This window comes from Tachysurus vachellii, chromosome 22 (genome assembly GCF_030014155.1).
Source record: "Tachysurus vachellii isolate PV-2020 chromosome 22, HZAU_Pvac_v1, whole genome shotgun sequence".
Taxonomy (NCBI): domain Eukaryota; kingdom Metazoa; phylum Chordata; class Actinopteri; order Siluriformes; family Bagridae; genus Tachysurus; species Tachysurus vachellii.
The window spans coordinates 13,673,803-13,690,171 of record NC_083481.1 but is presented as its reverse complement, the minus strand read 5'-3'; the positions used below and the strand labels follow the sequence as shown (position 1 = coordinate 13,690,171).

At 43.2% G+C, this 16,369-nt stretch overlaps 1 protein-coding gene across 2 annotated transcripts in view; it reads left to right on the top strand.

Annotated features, from left to right (window-relative positions):
• kif21b (kinesin family member 21B) overlaps positions 1-15,602 on the top strand; it is a 55,078-nt gene extending 39,476 nt beyond the window's left edge. Inside the window, exons 27-34 of one of the 2 annotated variants that reach the window (XM_060857546.1) lie at positions 908-1,044; positions 4,540-4,720; positions 5,619-5,783; positions 6,840-6,957; positions 7,089-7,259; positions 9,084-9,283; positions 9,903-10,034; positions 10,795-15,602. In XM_060857546.1, the coding sequence (XP_060713529.1) occupies positions 908-1,044; positions 4,540-4,720; positions 5,619-5,783; positions 6,840-6,957; positions 7,089-7,259; positions 9,084-9,283; positions 9,903-10,002 (1,072 nt within the window). In that variant the 3' untranslated portion in view covers positions 10,003-10,034; positions 10,795-15,602. The remainder of the gene's footprint in view (positions 1-907; positions 1,045-4,539; positions 4,721-5,618; positions 5,784-6,839; positions 6,958-7,088; positions 7,260-9,083; positions 9,284-9,902; positions 10,035-10,794) is intronic. The other variant, XM_060857547.1, reaches the window with a different exon arrangement.
• Positions 15,603-16,369: the final 767 nt, after the last annotated feature.

Genomic DNA, 16,369 nt, shown 5'->3' with positions numbered 1-16,369 from the left:
GTCCCTTAGACATCAAATCGACCCATCCTTTATTTTGTGTAATCACACATAATTGGCTACCAGCTGCTATGGTTTAGAGGGTTAACCAATCAGAATCATGAATTTCCCCATTACCTTCTGAAAGCTACACTCCAAAAGAAAAAAATTACAGCAGATCTCATTTAAAAATAAAAGATATTAACTTGGTTATTAAAATGACTGCTGGAAGATTATACCATCACCACTTCTACCATCTGAAATCGACTCAAATTCAGATCACGTGGTGATTTTATTTAATATATTTCCTTATAGACGACTCCTAGTCCTTAGCGTGCTGTTATATATTGAAAGATTATCATCATCAGTCAGTCCTGATCCCTGGCGTATTTCAATTTTTATTTCAGTCACGAATTAATCTGCACAGCTACAGGTGAACTCTGGCCACTCTCCCAGATATCCTGACACTTCTTTCTTTGCCAATAGCAAAAGAAATCTGCGCCGGTTTAATTTTGGAAATTAAGCTTCAAACCTCAGTCTAGCCACAGTAGCACACTAGCTTTCTTCAGTTCCACTGATCACCTTCATGCTGCTTAGAGAAACAGCTCAGCAGGCCCTAATTAGCACCTGCCTCAGATATGAAAGCGCTTCCATTGTTTTGGTCGATTTCTGTCTGTCACACAAAGCCCAGCTGGGGTTTGATGAAGCAGATTAAGGAGCGCAATATTGATAATGAACTCGGGAGAGACGGAGGAGAATGGAGCATGGCTGTATAGAAGAGGAGGCGGGGGACCACAGGGCTTCTGGGTTGAGAGAGCTGCTAGAATTTGTAATGCCTTGACATGAAAATAAAATCAGTTGGTTATCAAACATGCATGCATTTTTGCATGCGTACATCCTCTCTGTGTTAAATGTATGTATCTCGGTGCAGGGGTGTGATCAGTCCAATGGCAGGGCTGAAGGGGGGCAGAACAGCTCCTTTGCAGTGTGTGGCTGTGGCTGAAGGACACTCCAAACCTGTGCTCTGCCTTGACGCTACAGATGAGCTGCTTTTTACCGGATCCAAAGGTAAACACACACAGACGCTCCCTTTTTTTTTTTATATTAGAGTACTTGACCCAAGAATAAATTCGCACACAGCCAGATAATCAATTTGGTTTGCTTTCTCTGCTTGCTTTTGGCCCACACACGACATGCCTTATTGAACTTATCAGCAGCTTCATATTATGCACAAAGCCTCTGAAGCACAGAACAGCTTTGGAGGAAAGGCCTATGAACCACAGAGTGGAAAAGAACAAATGTTCAAATTGTCCAGGGGAACTGTTTGACTTTTAAAACAGTTTTTGTGGATTTTTCATAGAGCAAATGAATGCCATAATTGGCAAGTCTGTATATATTTATTATTCTGAAAAGGACTCAGTATTCCACTGTACAATAAATGTTCTGGAAACTAGAAGGAACTGCTTCAGGATGAAATGTAATTTTTATTTCCCTTTTTCTGTCTCAGTGCTGTGAAATGGATCTGACAGCATTAGTGGAACCCATTGTCATGATAAGCCCGATGGCACATACTGCCTGTTAGCTCATAAACTATATGAATTATAGAGCCATAGAGGAGGGCTGCTCTAGTGCCGTTCATTGGCTGTGGGTTTGTTAGAGCTATTCAGGCTATTCAGTTACGTGTCTGCTCAGGTGAGCCAAAAAAAAGATAATAAATGTTTTAGAAACATAAACAATGTGGACAACGAGAACCGGTTGTGCTCGTAGAGAGATGAAAGCACAACATTTCCCATTAAATAGGGTTTTTGTTTTTATTTTAGATGTTAAGTTGTATGTGAAGAGTCAGAGCTAGTTTTTTTTTTTTTTCTTCAAAATTAGCCACAGATATTTTAGTTTTGTGCATTGTGCATTGTGCATGTTGTGAATGAACATTTAGTACTGTTGTTATAAATATATTAATGAGAATCCTGCATAATAATCATTTTCTATGCAGAAGATGCACCGATCCGCCTGTCGATCTCCCGCCCCATCCTTCCCTCACTCGTGAACAAGACCCCAAGATACTTAAACTCCTCCACCTGAGGCAGGAGCTCCCCACCAACCTGAAGGGGGCAAGCCACCCTTTTCCGGTTGAGAACCATGGCCTCGGACTTGGAGGTGCTGATTCTCATCCCCGCCGCTTCACACTCGGCTGCAAACCGTCCCAGTGCACGCCGAAGGTCCTGATTTGAGGAAGCCAACAGGACAACATCGTCTGCAAAAAGCATAGACGAAATCCTGTGGTCCCCAAACCGGACTCCCTCCGGCCCCCGACTGCGCCTAGAAATCCTGTCCATATAGATAATGAACAGGACCGGTGACAAAGGGCAGCCCTGCCGGAGTCCAACATGCACCGGGAACAAGTCTGACTTACTGCCGGCAATGCGAACCAAACTCCTGCTCCGGTCATATAGGGACCGGACAGCCCTTAGCAGAGGGCCCCGGACCCCATACTCCCAGAGCACCCCCCACAGATCACCACGAGGGACACAGTCGAATGCCTTCTCCAGATCCACAAAGCACATGTGGACTGGTTGGGCAAACTCCCATGAACCCTCCAGCAACCTAGCGAGGGTATAGAGATGGTCCAGTGTTCCACGACCGGGACGAAACCCGCATTGTTCCTCCTGAATCCGAGGTTCGACTATCGGCCGAATTCTCCTCTCCAGTACCCTGGCATAGACTTTTCCGGGGAGGCTGAGGAGTGTGATCCCCCTGTAGTTGGAACACACCCTCCGGTCCCCCTTCTTAAACAGAGGGACCACCACCCCAGTCTGCCAGTCCAGAGGCACTGTCCCCAGCCTCCATGCGACGTTGCAGAGGCGCGTCAACCAAGACAGCCCCACAACATCCAGAGACTTGAGGTACTCAGGGCGGATCTCATCCACCCCCGGTGCCTTGCCACTGAGGAGCTTCTCAACTACCTCAGTGACCTCAGCTTGGGGGATCGACGAGTCCACAACCGAGCCCTCGGCCTCTGCTTCCTCAATGGAAGACATGTCGGTGGGGTTGAGGAGAACCTCGAAGTACTCCTTCCACCGTCCGAGGATGTCCCCAGTCGAAGTCAGCAGATTCCCACTCCCACTGTAAACAGTGTGAGCAGGGCACTGCTTCCCCCTCCTGAGGCGCCGGACGGTTTGCCAGAATTTCTTCGAGGCCAACCGATAGTCCTTCTCCATGGCCTCACCAAACTCCTCCCAGACCCGAGTTTTTGCCTCCGCAACCACCCGGGCTGAAGCTCGCTTGGCCCTCCGGTACCTATCAGCTGCCTCCGGAGTCCCCCGAGCCAACCAGGCTCGATAGGACTCCTTCTTCAGCTTGACGGCATCCCTTACTTCCGGGGTCCACCACCGGGTTCGGGGATTGCCGCCACGACAGGCACCGGAGACCTTACGGCCACAGCTCCGAGTGGCTGCGTCAACAATGGAGGCGGAGAACATGGTCCACTCGGACTCAATGTCTCCAACCTCCCTCGGGATCTGGTTGAAGCTCTGCCGGAGGTGGGAGTTGAAGTTCTCTCTGACTGGAGACTCTGTCAAACGTTCCCAGCAGACCCTCACAGTACGTTTGGGTCTGCCAAGTCTGTCCAACTTCCTCCCCCGCCATCGGATCCAACTCACCACCAGGTGGTGATCAGTTGACAGCTCCGCCCCTCTCTTCACCCGAGTGTCCAAGACATACGGCCGGAGGTCAGATGGAACAACCACAAAGTCGATCATCGACCTCCGACCTAGGGTGTCCTGGTACCATGTGTACTGATGGACACCCTTATGCTTGAACATGGTGTTCGTTATGGACAAACTGTGACTAGCACAGAAGTCCAATAACAGAACACCACTCGAGTTCAGGTCGGGGGGGCCGTTCCTCCCAATCACACCCCTCCAGGTGTCACTGTCGCTGCCCACATGAGCGTTGAAGTCCCCCAGTAGAACAATGGAGTCCCCGGTTGGAGCACTTTCCAGCACCCCTTCCAGAGACGCCAAGAAGGTCGGGTACTCTACACTGCCATTTGGCCCGTAAGCACAAATAACAGTGAGAGACCTATCCCCGACCCGCAGGCGCAGGGAAACGACCCTCTCGTTCACCGGGGTGAACTCCAACACATGGCTGCTGAGCTGGGGGGCTATGAGCAAGCCCACACCAGCCCGCCGCCTCTCACTGCGGGCAACTCCAGAGTAGTAGAGAGTCCAGCCTCTCTCAAGGAGTTGGGTTCCAGAGCCCAAGCTGTGTGTGGAGGCGAGCCCAACTATCTCTAGTCGGTATCTCTCAACCTCCCGCACCAGCTCAGGCTCCTTTCCCCCCAGCGAGGTGACATTCCATGTCCCTAGAGCCAGATTCCGTGTCCGGGGATTGGGTCGCCGAGGCCCCCGCCTTCGACTGCCACCCAATCCACATTGCACCAGCCCCTTACGGTCCCTCCTGCAGGTGGTGGGCCCACAGGAGATCGGCCAATGGAAATATCTATGAAGAAAAAAAAACACAAACAGAAACCATCATAATAACCGCTCGTCTATTTGCCCTCAGACCGCACGTGCAAGATGTGGAACCTGGTGACTGGGCAGGAGATAGTGACACTGCGGGGACATCCCAACAACGTGGTGTCCGTCAAATACTGCAGCAGCTCCGGCTTGGTCTTTACTGTCTCCACATCCTTCATCAAAGTGTGGGACATCCGGGATTCTGCCAAGTGTGTGCGCACCTTCACGTGAGTATCTCCTCAGGTCTTGACTTATCCTAGGCTTGTTACAAGGCGACATAATGTTTAGACCCAAAGAGCTAGCTTTTTCTGATGCCCGCCGTCTTAAACACTTGAACTCTTACCCAATCTCTGAGCTGTCTGGAACTGTGTACTATATACAACGTTATTAACGACATGTGTGCTGCATTTATTGATATAACCCAAGAATTCACGCAGTACAGACTCGCACAAATACAGGTATAAATGAACGATGTTATGGTTCAGTGATTTTGTAGCTGTGGTCATGTTAGTTTTCTGTAAATAAATCTAATCATGATATCATGGATTGGGTGAATATAAAGTGATGCTTTGAACCAAATGTGGCTCGTTATAACGACCATTTTAATCCCGCAGAATCACAGTTTATTTTTCTTTTTTCTTCTTTAACATCTTCTCAATAGACACGACATACAGTATGTGATGCAAGCATTTGCAACTCAATAAAAACAAAAAAAAACATGCACCCACTATTCCACGATTGTAATGTTGATTTAAATACAAATGCTTTGTTACACGAACCGTGCTGAATACACATTAGTGAAGGCGCTTTGGAATTGATTCGGTTTATAATTGATCACGCAAGGTTTTGTTTTTTCCCCCAGCAATTTACGAATTTATGCTCATGTTTTCTTTTACTTTTTATTCCCACTGTGAAACATGGAACCACATTTTTTCTTTTTTTTTTTTTTCTTTTTTTTTTTTTTAAATCGAGCACAAATTCACTGCTAGATCGATCGCACACAATGTTTTGATGTACTCTCAGATACATGCTCGCTGAAGTATAAATCAGTCCTCAGGCTTTCAAATGCTATCTATCACTGTGTTGTTCACTCTGGATGCTTTTCTTTCTTCTTCTTGATTGTAGATCCTCAGGTCAGGTGGTTTCAGGAGATGCCTGTGCTGGCACCACCACCCGCACTATCACCACGGCCCAGGGCGAATACCAGATCAACCAAATCTCTCTAAACCCTTCCGGCTCTGTGCTCTACGCTGCAGCAGGGAACACGGTCCGAACCTGGGACCTCAACAGGTACACGACTCTCTGCTCAACTTCCACATCTTATGAGGTTTACCTGGCTCATACCAGCTAGTTCATTACAGATACTGGAGATTACCTTTTGGAGCGTTTTTCCGTGACATTATGCCGGTTTACGGTAAACAGCTTGCAGTCGCAGCATGCCTTCTGGCTAATTTTAATATTCGCATATGACTAAGAGTTAATGAATATGAATGGATATTCATTTAACTACCATGTATTTACAACAGCACAATCTACCGCAGTGAAACATTCGTCTTAAGTGTTTATGTGTTTGACAGGAGTAATCGAGAAAAATCTGAAATGTTAACGTACAGCATAAGCTTTAGTGAATGTCAGCTTTAATGAATGTCACTTTTACTAAATGTCAGCTCTACCGTCAGCTCTACCGTAGTGTTTTTCACTACCCCAGCACCTCGTGTTCTGGTGATGGATAAAAATTCAAAGCCTGCCAACGTTATAACTGCCTGACTTTAAAACTCTGTATTCACTTAGTTATTTATGGGCTGGGGGTTTGAAAATATCCTCGAATGAACAAACAGTGTATGATCTCAGTAGCAGGACGTGTTTATAATAATCATGAAATTCAGCACTGTTATTTCCATGTTTCATTTATTAAACCGTGACCCACGCACATTCTTGCTTTCGACGTAAATAAGCTTCTCAGGTGTCTGATTTGTCTCACATCAACAGGTCCTGCTCTGTGTAACAACATATCCTCAGATGTGGATTTTCTCACTTTTCTCACCGAGGCGTAATGAGTATTTGATTAAAGCTATTGTAGGATTTTTTAAGAAAAGCAATATTATATGCAGTCAGAAAGAAAAGCTGGCCATTATAATAAGGATCCGAGTCATCACAGAAATGTTTAACTCATTAAAGAAGCACAAAAACATGATGTCATTAAAGGTTCTGCTAATCGTACAATCTTAATTAGCCACTATATTTGCCGTCAAAATATTTGGCATGCAATCAAACCTGAGTTTTAAACACTAGTTCGTTTATCTGATTCTTACAGAGTGGCTTAGATGAAATGTTTGTGTTGTGCAGAATGCAGGCCTCGGGGAAGCTGACAGGCCACATCGGCTCAGTCATGTGTCTAACAGTGGGATACTCCGGTGGAGGCAAAGACCAGGTCATCACCGGCTCTAAGGATCATTATGTGAAGGTACCTTCAATGCCCTGTTCATCTGTTCTGTGTTTGTTTGTCCTGGAGTCTTTTTCACACATGGCATGTTGAGGGAAACGAGGAGCACCCCGTATGCTGACGCTCTCGGTGCGGTCGCGACCTTTTTACAGGTATTTGATGTTGCGGAAGGCATGCAGGGGAACATCGGTCCCGCGCACAACTTTGAGCCGCCACACTACGACGGCATCGAGTGCCTGGCCGTGCACGGCGACGTGCTGTTCAGCGGTTCCCGTGACAACGGTATTAAGAAGTGGGATTTGGAGCAGCAGGAACTGATTCAGGTACAGGGGTGTAGCAGTAAGAACTGATGCTTTTCTTTTAAAATGTCAGAAGGTTTAGACACATTTTGTTTGATCTATTGATAATTTGAAAAGAGAAGAATAACAAGAAGATTAGCACTGTGATGGGTTGGCACTCCGTCCAGGGTGTATCCTGCCTTGATGCCCGATGACGCCTGAGATAGGCACAGGCTCCCGTGACCCGAGGTAGTTCAGATAAGCGGTAGAAAATGAGTGAGTGAACAAGAAGATTAGAGATGTGAACATCAGGAGTACCTGAGATTCCTTTTGAATAATATTTCTCTGATAACATTTCTGTATATATAAGTTCTTAAAGAGAAAATCAAATGCAATGTTCATCTTTTCAGTCCATGGAATTATCTTTAGTAAGAAACCGAGACCGACAATCTAATATTAGCTTCAGAGCAGAGTAGAAGTTGCTTTATTTTCAGCTTGTAGTAGAACAGCTGGGAGATTTCTTCCTGACAGGGCTTTAATGGTTTTTTAAGCTTCAAGGCAGTCACCCACTCAGTGTAGATGTTCCATGCTTTGCTGGGAAAAGGGAAGAACTAATTGCTCGGCATAGTGACGATCACATTGTCAGAATTGAGCTGCGTACCTGCGAAACGCTCTGTTTCAGGTTCATCACTTTCCATTTGCATTTCTTTCCTAAGCATCAGCGAGCAACTCGGAGACGTTTGTGCATTTTTAGCAGATTCTGATTACGAGATTAACAGCTATATCTTATTTTTAGCTTAGTTTTAATATGTTTTTCTACAACAGTGCTGATTGGTCAGACTGGAAGCTTTAGCTCTAATTCGAATCAGTAGTTTATACAGTTTTAATGCACATTTTGTTTCATTCACAGGAAATGTTGTGGACATAACATGTATAGTGCATTCAGCCTTTGGCCATTTTTTATAGCAGTTCATAAACCCCTTATAATACTTGCGTGCTCTTAAAATATCTGTAACACGATGTTAAAGGCATGATGTGAATGCTTAAATTCAGAAATCCAACAAATGACATGATGGTTCAAAGCGCAGGTCAGTAAACATCAGAAAACAGCGAAACTGCTCTCAATAAAGCACGATTGTAATAACAAGACTTTGCCATGAGACTAGGTTTAAAAAGGCCCAGGGTTGAAACCAGGACAAGGCAAACAAAAGCATGCATAGAAGAAAAAGCAACATCACTTTCAGTGTCTTTTAGTTTAATTCCATGAAGCAGGCTTTAGTTTAATTTCACTGCTTATTCTGTGGTATGCTGAAGTGTTGACATGTCTCTTGCTTTTTGTTTATGGACCTGAGTTCATTTTGGAAATTAAGATTTGGTCATTTACAAGAAGGATCTCTCAATGTACTATACATCTCTGGGGGATAATTAGTTGTGCTCTCCTTTTTATAACTGCTTAATTAGGTGGTCTAGGAGCAGGAAAGTCATTTTCAATATTAGAAGTTTCATACCTTTGTACAGGGAACGGTCGATAAATGAAACACAATTTGTGAGCATAAAGGAAACGTGTGTAGTGGGTATTGTTCTATAACTTTGTATACACTCCAGACTACGACAGCTGCATATATTGTATGGTAATTACATGCATGATATTGTCTGGAGATAAGTGAAAATATTGTATTTTGGACATTCCCCAAAGCAGTTAATATGGTGCGCTTATTATATATGAAACCTAAAACTGCTCAATAACAATGACACTTCTTTTAATATGTAGCAGACACGGATTTACACTTCATTTTAAATTAGATTTAAAAGCTACCTTAAAAGCAGACACTTGGACTTAGCAGGGTTTTGTGTTGTATTATTTCACAGCAAATCCCTAACGCCCACAAGGACTGGGTGTGTGCGCTGGCCTACGTGCCCGGGCGACCCATGCTGCTGAGTGCCTGCAGGGCGGGAATGCTGAAGGTCTGGAACGTGGACAACTTTACACCCATCGGAGAAATCAAGGGTCATGACAGCCCCATCAATGCTATCTGCACCAACTCCAAACAGATCTTTACTGCCTCCAGGTACAAACTTCAGACTAGAGTTCATTCCTGGAAACAGACATGTAGACAGAAGAACAGGCTCTGTTGGTGGAAGAGAGAGTGAGAGAGTGAGAAGATAAACCTGCCATTTGAGTTATTAGCCTTTGTGGTGAGATATTGATGCTGATAAATAAAAGATCTTTTCATTGAGCAGCTTGTTTTGAGTAGCAGCTACAGTTTTTCTCTGCCTCTCAGGTCTGTTGTGTTATACTGTGTTCCTGACAGCACACTGTTAATTATTAACCTAGAAATATTACAGCTCTTCTACAGCTGCTGCATCATGTTCAGGTCATTGACTCTGCCACTTTAAATGAAAAGATACGAGATGCGACATCTTTTTCTCATCAAACATCTTTCTTTCTTTCTTTCTTCCTTTCTTTCTTCACTCACTCACGCTCTCTTATGTTTACTCTGTTTTGTTTTCATTTGTTGTTTCTCTTTATTTCTTTATCTACTCTCTACTACTTTTCTTTTTTGTTTTCTTTTCTTTCTTTCTTTCTTTTCTTTCTCTCTCTCTCTCTCTCTCTCTCTCTCTCTCTCTCTCTCTCTCTCTCTCTCTCTCTCTCTCTCTCTGTGTGGCTGTGTTGTGGTGCGTGTGCAGTGATTGTCGGGTGAAGTTGTGGAGTTATGTTCCTGGTCTCACTCCCTGCCTGCCGCGTCGTGTTCTGGCCATCAAAGGCAGAGCCACCAGCCTTCCCTGAGCTCCACTAACACCCTCCGCCTCTGCTCTCTGGTACTGCCTTCCTCACACACTTACTTTATTTCTCTCTCTTCTCCTTCTTTTTTTTTTTTTTTTTTTTTGCTCTTACACTCTTAGCTTAGCTCTTCGCTCTTTGTTCTTCTCTCACAGACTTGAGTGTTCTTTTTTTTCTCTCTGACTCTCACTTTTTCTTTAAAAAAAAAAAGCCTCCTGCCATTAAATTGGACGACAAGCTCAGTTTTAGCTTTCATTGCGTTTAACAGGATTCTTCTTCCGAAGCACAAAACTCTGTTGCAGTTCCGATTCAGTCTAACCCAAGGGCATAAATCCTCTTAATTGTGTCCTTTCTTGAACTCTACCACCGAGAGCTGTTGTCTGTCTCATGCCTCGCTGAATCTGCTGCTTCTGATTCACTGCTATAATATAGTTGTACTTCAACGAGTCACTTTATATTCCACCAGATTCACTACAAGTGCGAAGTACAAATTTTAAATATCTGTACTCTTGCCTTGCTTTAACTTATTGTATAGACCTTTGAGGATTCTGCTGTATCAGAGACATAGTAAATGTGTGTTATAAAAGAGCCCACAGTCAGGGTTAAATCTTTCCTCTAGGATAAACGTGCCAGGGTTTGGTTTTGGCATGCTTTTTTTGCGGTAACTCTCCAGTTTTGATGTCTACCACATCTCAGCTGCGGAGGAGTTCCTGTCAGCCTGTTTCAAGATTCATTCTGCTCCTGTTTCTATTTTTTGTTCTCTCACACTTTCTTATCGTTCTGCCTCTCTTCCCACAGTGACAGGACTGTGAAGATCTGGAACCTGAGGATCGCAAAGAGGAGGTGACAGCTTGACGGTGTAAACTATGGTGTACCTACCTTTAGTCGGGCTGATGCCCACAAGGTGACTCGGCTTGTCCTGAGAATTCAGAGGTCAGAGGTCTCAGTCTGGAGCTCCAGCGCAACATGAAGGTCTCGTAATAGAAGAATGTTCACGAGGAGGTGGAGGCAATAGTGAACCTCAAGGTGCCACAGCGTTGGTATTTTTGACCGCACACCAAATAATGAGATGAGCGTGTGTCTACTTTCTGTGCACACGTTTACTGAAAGTGTCCTTCCGTGCCAATTTGTTTTTTGAAGAGAAAAAAAAGCGTCATTTTAGATGTAGCTGCTGTCCATTTTTGTTTATTTATTATTTCAAGGAAATAAAACAGGCCGATATGGAGGCCTTGGGAAATCACTTTTGAGCCAAATGGTGGGGGGGGAAAGCACTTTTCAGTTTCCACCCCCCCGGAGACGCATATGTTTCTGTGTTTTGATTGACTGAATATCAGCCTTTATCATAGCAAGCGATCTACTGGAAGCAAGAAGGAGATTGATTCTTCTGTTACCATCTGGTGGAGGTTCTCTGGAGAGTCTGGATACAACCGGAGCTTGTTCCAAGACGTGACTGTGTAATAGTGCTGGCACACTCAGTAAATGCCCCATCGCCTTCCTCTGATAAAAATCTTAACGGACTCTTAATCCCTCATCATCTTGAACACGCTCAACACAACTTTGTACAGATTCCTCTTCTTTTTAAACAAGTGTCTCCTTGTCTGCTGTGATGTTTCCATGTTCTACCTCAGGTTTAAATGTGTTTTTTGGGTCTGAAGCCCTGTCAGCTATTTGCATTTGGAGCTCTAACCCATGTCTATCTCCCAGTCTTCTTATTACTGGTCTGTGAATATAGTGCTCTCTGAGCTCTGTGAACAACCTTATCCACACTCTGCTGAATAGACACTTTTCAAGACTGGCTTCAATAAGCTCGGGGCCAGCAGCAGCCCGGAGTGTGCAATAAAACCGACAGTTCGCTCTAATGAAGGCTCTAGTGCTTAAGCAGGCAGAATTAGTGGGTTTAGAAGGAGCTAATCTCTTGCTGAGAGTCAGTTCTTGATCAGTTTGGTTCAGGCCAGACCAACTGAGGGGGTTTGGACTGTTCTTAACGCTAAAAATGCCGCATAGACTCACCATGGTATCACAGTGATACTGGGCTGTTTGACATAATGTATTTTTCAGTCTCCATGTCTGTGAAAATATTACACAGCTTTGTAGTGGATGGAGCTGTAGTGGATGGGCTCTGTTTAGCTCACTGGTAAGGAAATGCAGTATTAGGGGATTACATGGATTATTTAATATTTAATAGGATAGGAATTAGCAGCAACTTTTCAAAAGCGACTGCTTGTTAGATGGTTGACAATAACCCGGTTAGTTCACAGAACATGTGAACAGTCTCACTGGGATGTTTTCTATAATAAAAACAATATATAAATATTTACATACTCAGAAACAGTGGATCTCCAAGTGGTTTCTCCAGAGATCTGTTAAGAAATGTAAACTGAGTGAGTCTAGTCCAGACCTCAGTAACCTACAAAATAATGTTGAGTTCCTGAGTGAAACTTAGGAAAGAAAGATCTCTATGGTGACAATAAATAGGGAGAATATCGTAAATACAAATTTACACAATAAAGCTAATCTTTGAATAGTCGAATGATGTACATCAAATAAATCAGAACTGAGCACATCCACAGGATTTATTTTTAAAGGTAAAGGGGTTTCTGCCTGCAAAAACATTGATAACCCCTGATCTACAATCCCACAGTCCTACTTCTCCCCAAAACCTGAGAAATATAAAGCATAATCCAAACACTGGCAGAACATCAAATACTTCTTAAAGCCCTTTGGGCCAGACACAAGTGGTGACTACATCTGGATTTATCTCATAGGATCCATCCCAATTTTCTTTTTCCACTGCTTCTCTTTAAAATATGCAGAGAGCAGTGTTGAGAAGTAGGTCGGCTTCAGAGCCGTGTTTGTTTCTGCTCACCTTTTTTCCAGAGAAAATAAAACCCAACATAATATAAAACGGTTGCTGTTTATTAAATGAAACAGGAAACTGGTCCACTGGTGCCAGAGGAGCTGACACGCCTGATGGGGGTATGTGGGCGATGGCAGGTTTCATCTTGGCACAACACTGGTATGCACTGAGTATTTTTAGAGCATCAATCATCATCTTCCAGGGCTGCACTCTTCTCCCAGCCCCCAGATTTACTGTCTTTTTTAATGAAACATATTTATCACCCTAATCTTTTCTGGGCGGCCCCTGGCGCATCTATATCTGTAGTAGCAGCTGTCGGTGGGTGCTCTGCTGTCAGGCCCAAGCTCTGATTTCCAGCTGAGAGGGATGGGTTCGTTGTGTTAAAAGCCCCGCAGCACAGATGAGGCACATCGAGCTGTGTTTAAGGAGCCGATGTCCCATTAAAACTGTTAAATCCCCCAGTTTTTCTGTATATTTCTGTATATTTAATACGATAATGTTCACGCAAGGAATAGATGATTTTGTCTTAATGATGCCATCGCAATATTATGTGAATATCACTGTTTTCTAATAAAAATGTCACGCTGCTGTTCAACTCAGTGTTTAGCATAAGACTATAGTAGATTTTATACCACAGCGCTGTTGAGTGCTTGATTCTGATTGGTTGCTTGATTTTTTTTTTTTCTAACAGAAACTCTGACTGTAGTTCCGGCTACGAGTTTTTTTTTTTTTTTTTTTTTAAATACGCTCGTTCTTGTTGCTATAACAACGACCTACACTGAGACCTATGGAAGGAGTCTTCAGTGTCAGTGCTTTATAACAATCAGAGAAAAAGCGTACACAGGACGGGGGACTTTGCACTTTGTAATTAGAGAAGCTGAGAGAGGATTTTCAAGAGATTTTGGGGAGAGAAAGCAATAGAGACTAGTGATAGATAGGACATGGATGTTAAACAGCATTGATCATGGTAAATAAACAGTACATCATTATTTAGTAAAAAAAAAAAAACACTGCTATTGTATTAGGATTTAGACACATCATTTAGAACACGTTATTGGAAAATATTCAATTTTTCTGTTTTATTCCTCACATAATAATTCATCACCAGCCAATACGAAAATCTAAATGTTTGTGATTCATTCTAGAAATAGTGTACAAAAGTATTGGCACTCTCTCTCAACCCTCATCATGTTTTTGTGCTTTACATTATTCAAAGTTTGTAGATACTGGAATCGCTTTTTACCCCGTCCACATCACAAACACGCTCAACAAAAATCTCTGTTTTGAATTTGTTTTTTTTCCTGTAGTTTTGATCCAAATACATTTGTTTTTCCTGTCATGGAACCCTGTGAAAAATGGTACTTGTAGAAAAAAACCCAAGTGATTTGCGGAACTGTGACAGATCATTAAAGTTGTTGCCAAAGCCTTTGAACTGTGATCACTTCAGTGCATCATTCTCTACATTTCTGTTTATTTTATCATCTTCTGTTTTGTATCATCCAACCTTTTCCCTTCTTTTTAATGCTGTTGTTAAACTAATAAGTCATCTACAGTCAGTAAAAATCTTTTTTTCCTCCTTTTTCAAACAGTGGCCCCTCATTAGTGAGCTGAAGAGACTGGATGACTGGATACAGTCATTTCATTTTAGAAATGAAGGCATTGCAGTTTTTCCTTTGAAACCGTATTATCCGTTTCCTATTTTTTACTGTTGAATGTTGACTGTGAAATAAGCAGGAAGGAAGCTTTATTTGGCTAGTGCTCAAAGACTGTGAAATGGAGGGATATCACCTCTTAGTGTGTGTTGAATGAAATGTGGATTTAATGGCTTCCACTTCACGCCATGGATATAACCACAATACGGTACACTCGTCGGCTAGTGTGTGATGACGAACAACGCTCCTGAATTTGCTCTCATAGTCGTGCAGTTTTTTTGGTGCTCGACACAAACACAACCATCGCAACACAGTGTAAAAAAAAAAAAAATAATTTTTTTGTGGCTTTTGTTTCATACAAACTTGTGTTTTTGCATGGCCTGAACAACTGTACACAATTAACACCGCACTGTTTTCTGCATATGGGAGGATGTCGGTGCCTGACTATAGGTATCTACAATCATCTGTGCACTAACCTGGTGCTGCTGCTACTGCTGTCTTATTTGTCAAGGTGTTTGATGCAGATGGTGTGGTGCGAGTAGCCTCTCTTTGCCTTACGCTCCAACTCTCTGTTTCAGAGCCTTCACCGCCTTAGACTGATCCTAAGCACTGCCTTTTAAAAAGCTCAGCGATGATTTTAACCTTTAGATGCATCTGTCAATCATTAACAACAGATTTTGAAAATATTTGCCATATTATTTTTTGCAAGAAGATCTTCCTTTTCATTTTGTATGGAAATCATTTCATACCTTTTATTGAGTTCTGGGAAAGGACTAAAGATTGGATGCCAGTATTTAAAAAAATAATTATATATCACTAAAAGCAATCAGGATGTACACCAGTGTATGTCAGATTTGGCAGGTGAAGGCACATGCAGAGAGCAGGTACATCACACAGCGGCAAAAACAACAGGGTCAAAGGTGCCTTTTTATTGCACAGACTCCTCCCAAGGACTGGAAATGTTTCTACAGTGGTGTTTGTCTGTTTTCTTACATGTGCATATAGGTGTAAAATACTTGTTTGTAAATATTGTATTAATTTTTTATTTAAGGTTTGATCAAGCATTGCCACACAAAATAATAAAAATAGTATCGTAATAGTGTTTGGAATGAGCGTTTTTATATTTATATTTAATGCTGAATTGTTTTTTTTTTCAGGAGGTTTTTGACAACTTCTGGCTTTTATATGGGGGTCACGGTGGCTTAGTGGTTAGCACGTTCGCCTCACATCTCCAGGGTTGGGGGTTCGATTCCCGCCTCCGCCTTGTGTGTGTGGAGTTTGCATGTTCTCCCCGTGCCTCGGGGGTTTCCTCCGGGTACTCGGGTTTCCTCCTCCGGTCCAAAGACATGCATGGAAGGTTGATTGGCATCTCTGGAAAATTGTCCGTAGTGTGTGATTGCGTGAGTGAATGAGAGTGTGTGTGTGCCCTGTGATGGGTTGGCACTCCGTCCAGGGTGTATCCTGCCTTGATGCCCAATGATGCCTGAGATAGGCACAGGCTCCACGTGACCAGAGGTAGTTCGGATAAGCGGTAGAAAATGCAGTGAGAGTGAGTGGCTTTTATATTCTTTTCTTTCTTTTCTTTTTTTTTGGGACTGACTTTCAAAGAAAAACTCCAAACAGGTGCTTAAATGTCACAGCCAATCACACCCTGAAAGTGTTTTCCATTTGTTCGTATCAAGCTAAATATTTGCGTGCTTGATTGGAGTGATGACAAATCTTCACCTTCTAATTGCTCTTTATTGACATCCCTCAACCTTTCCATTTGTAAATTGCCTGGGAAAATGCTAAAAGAAAAAAAAAACCCACCGAACCACATAATGAGAAAGGATTGTGCTAATACAAACCCACACACATTTTAAGT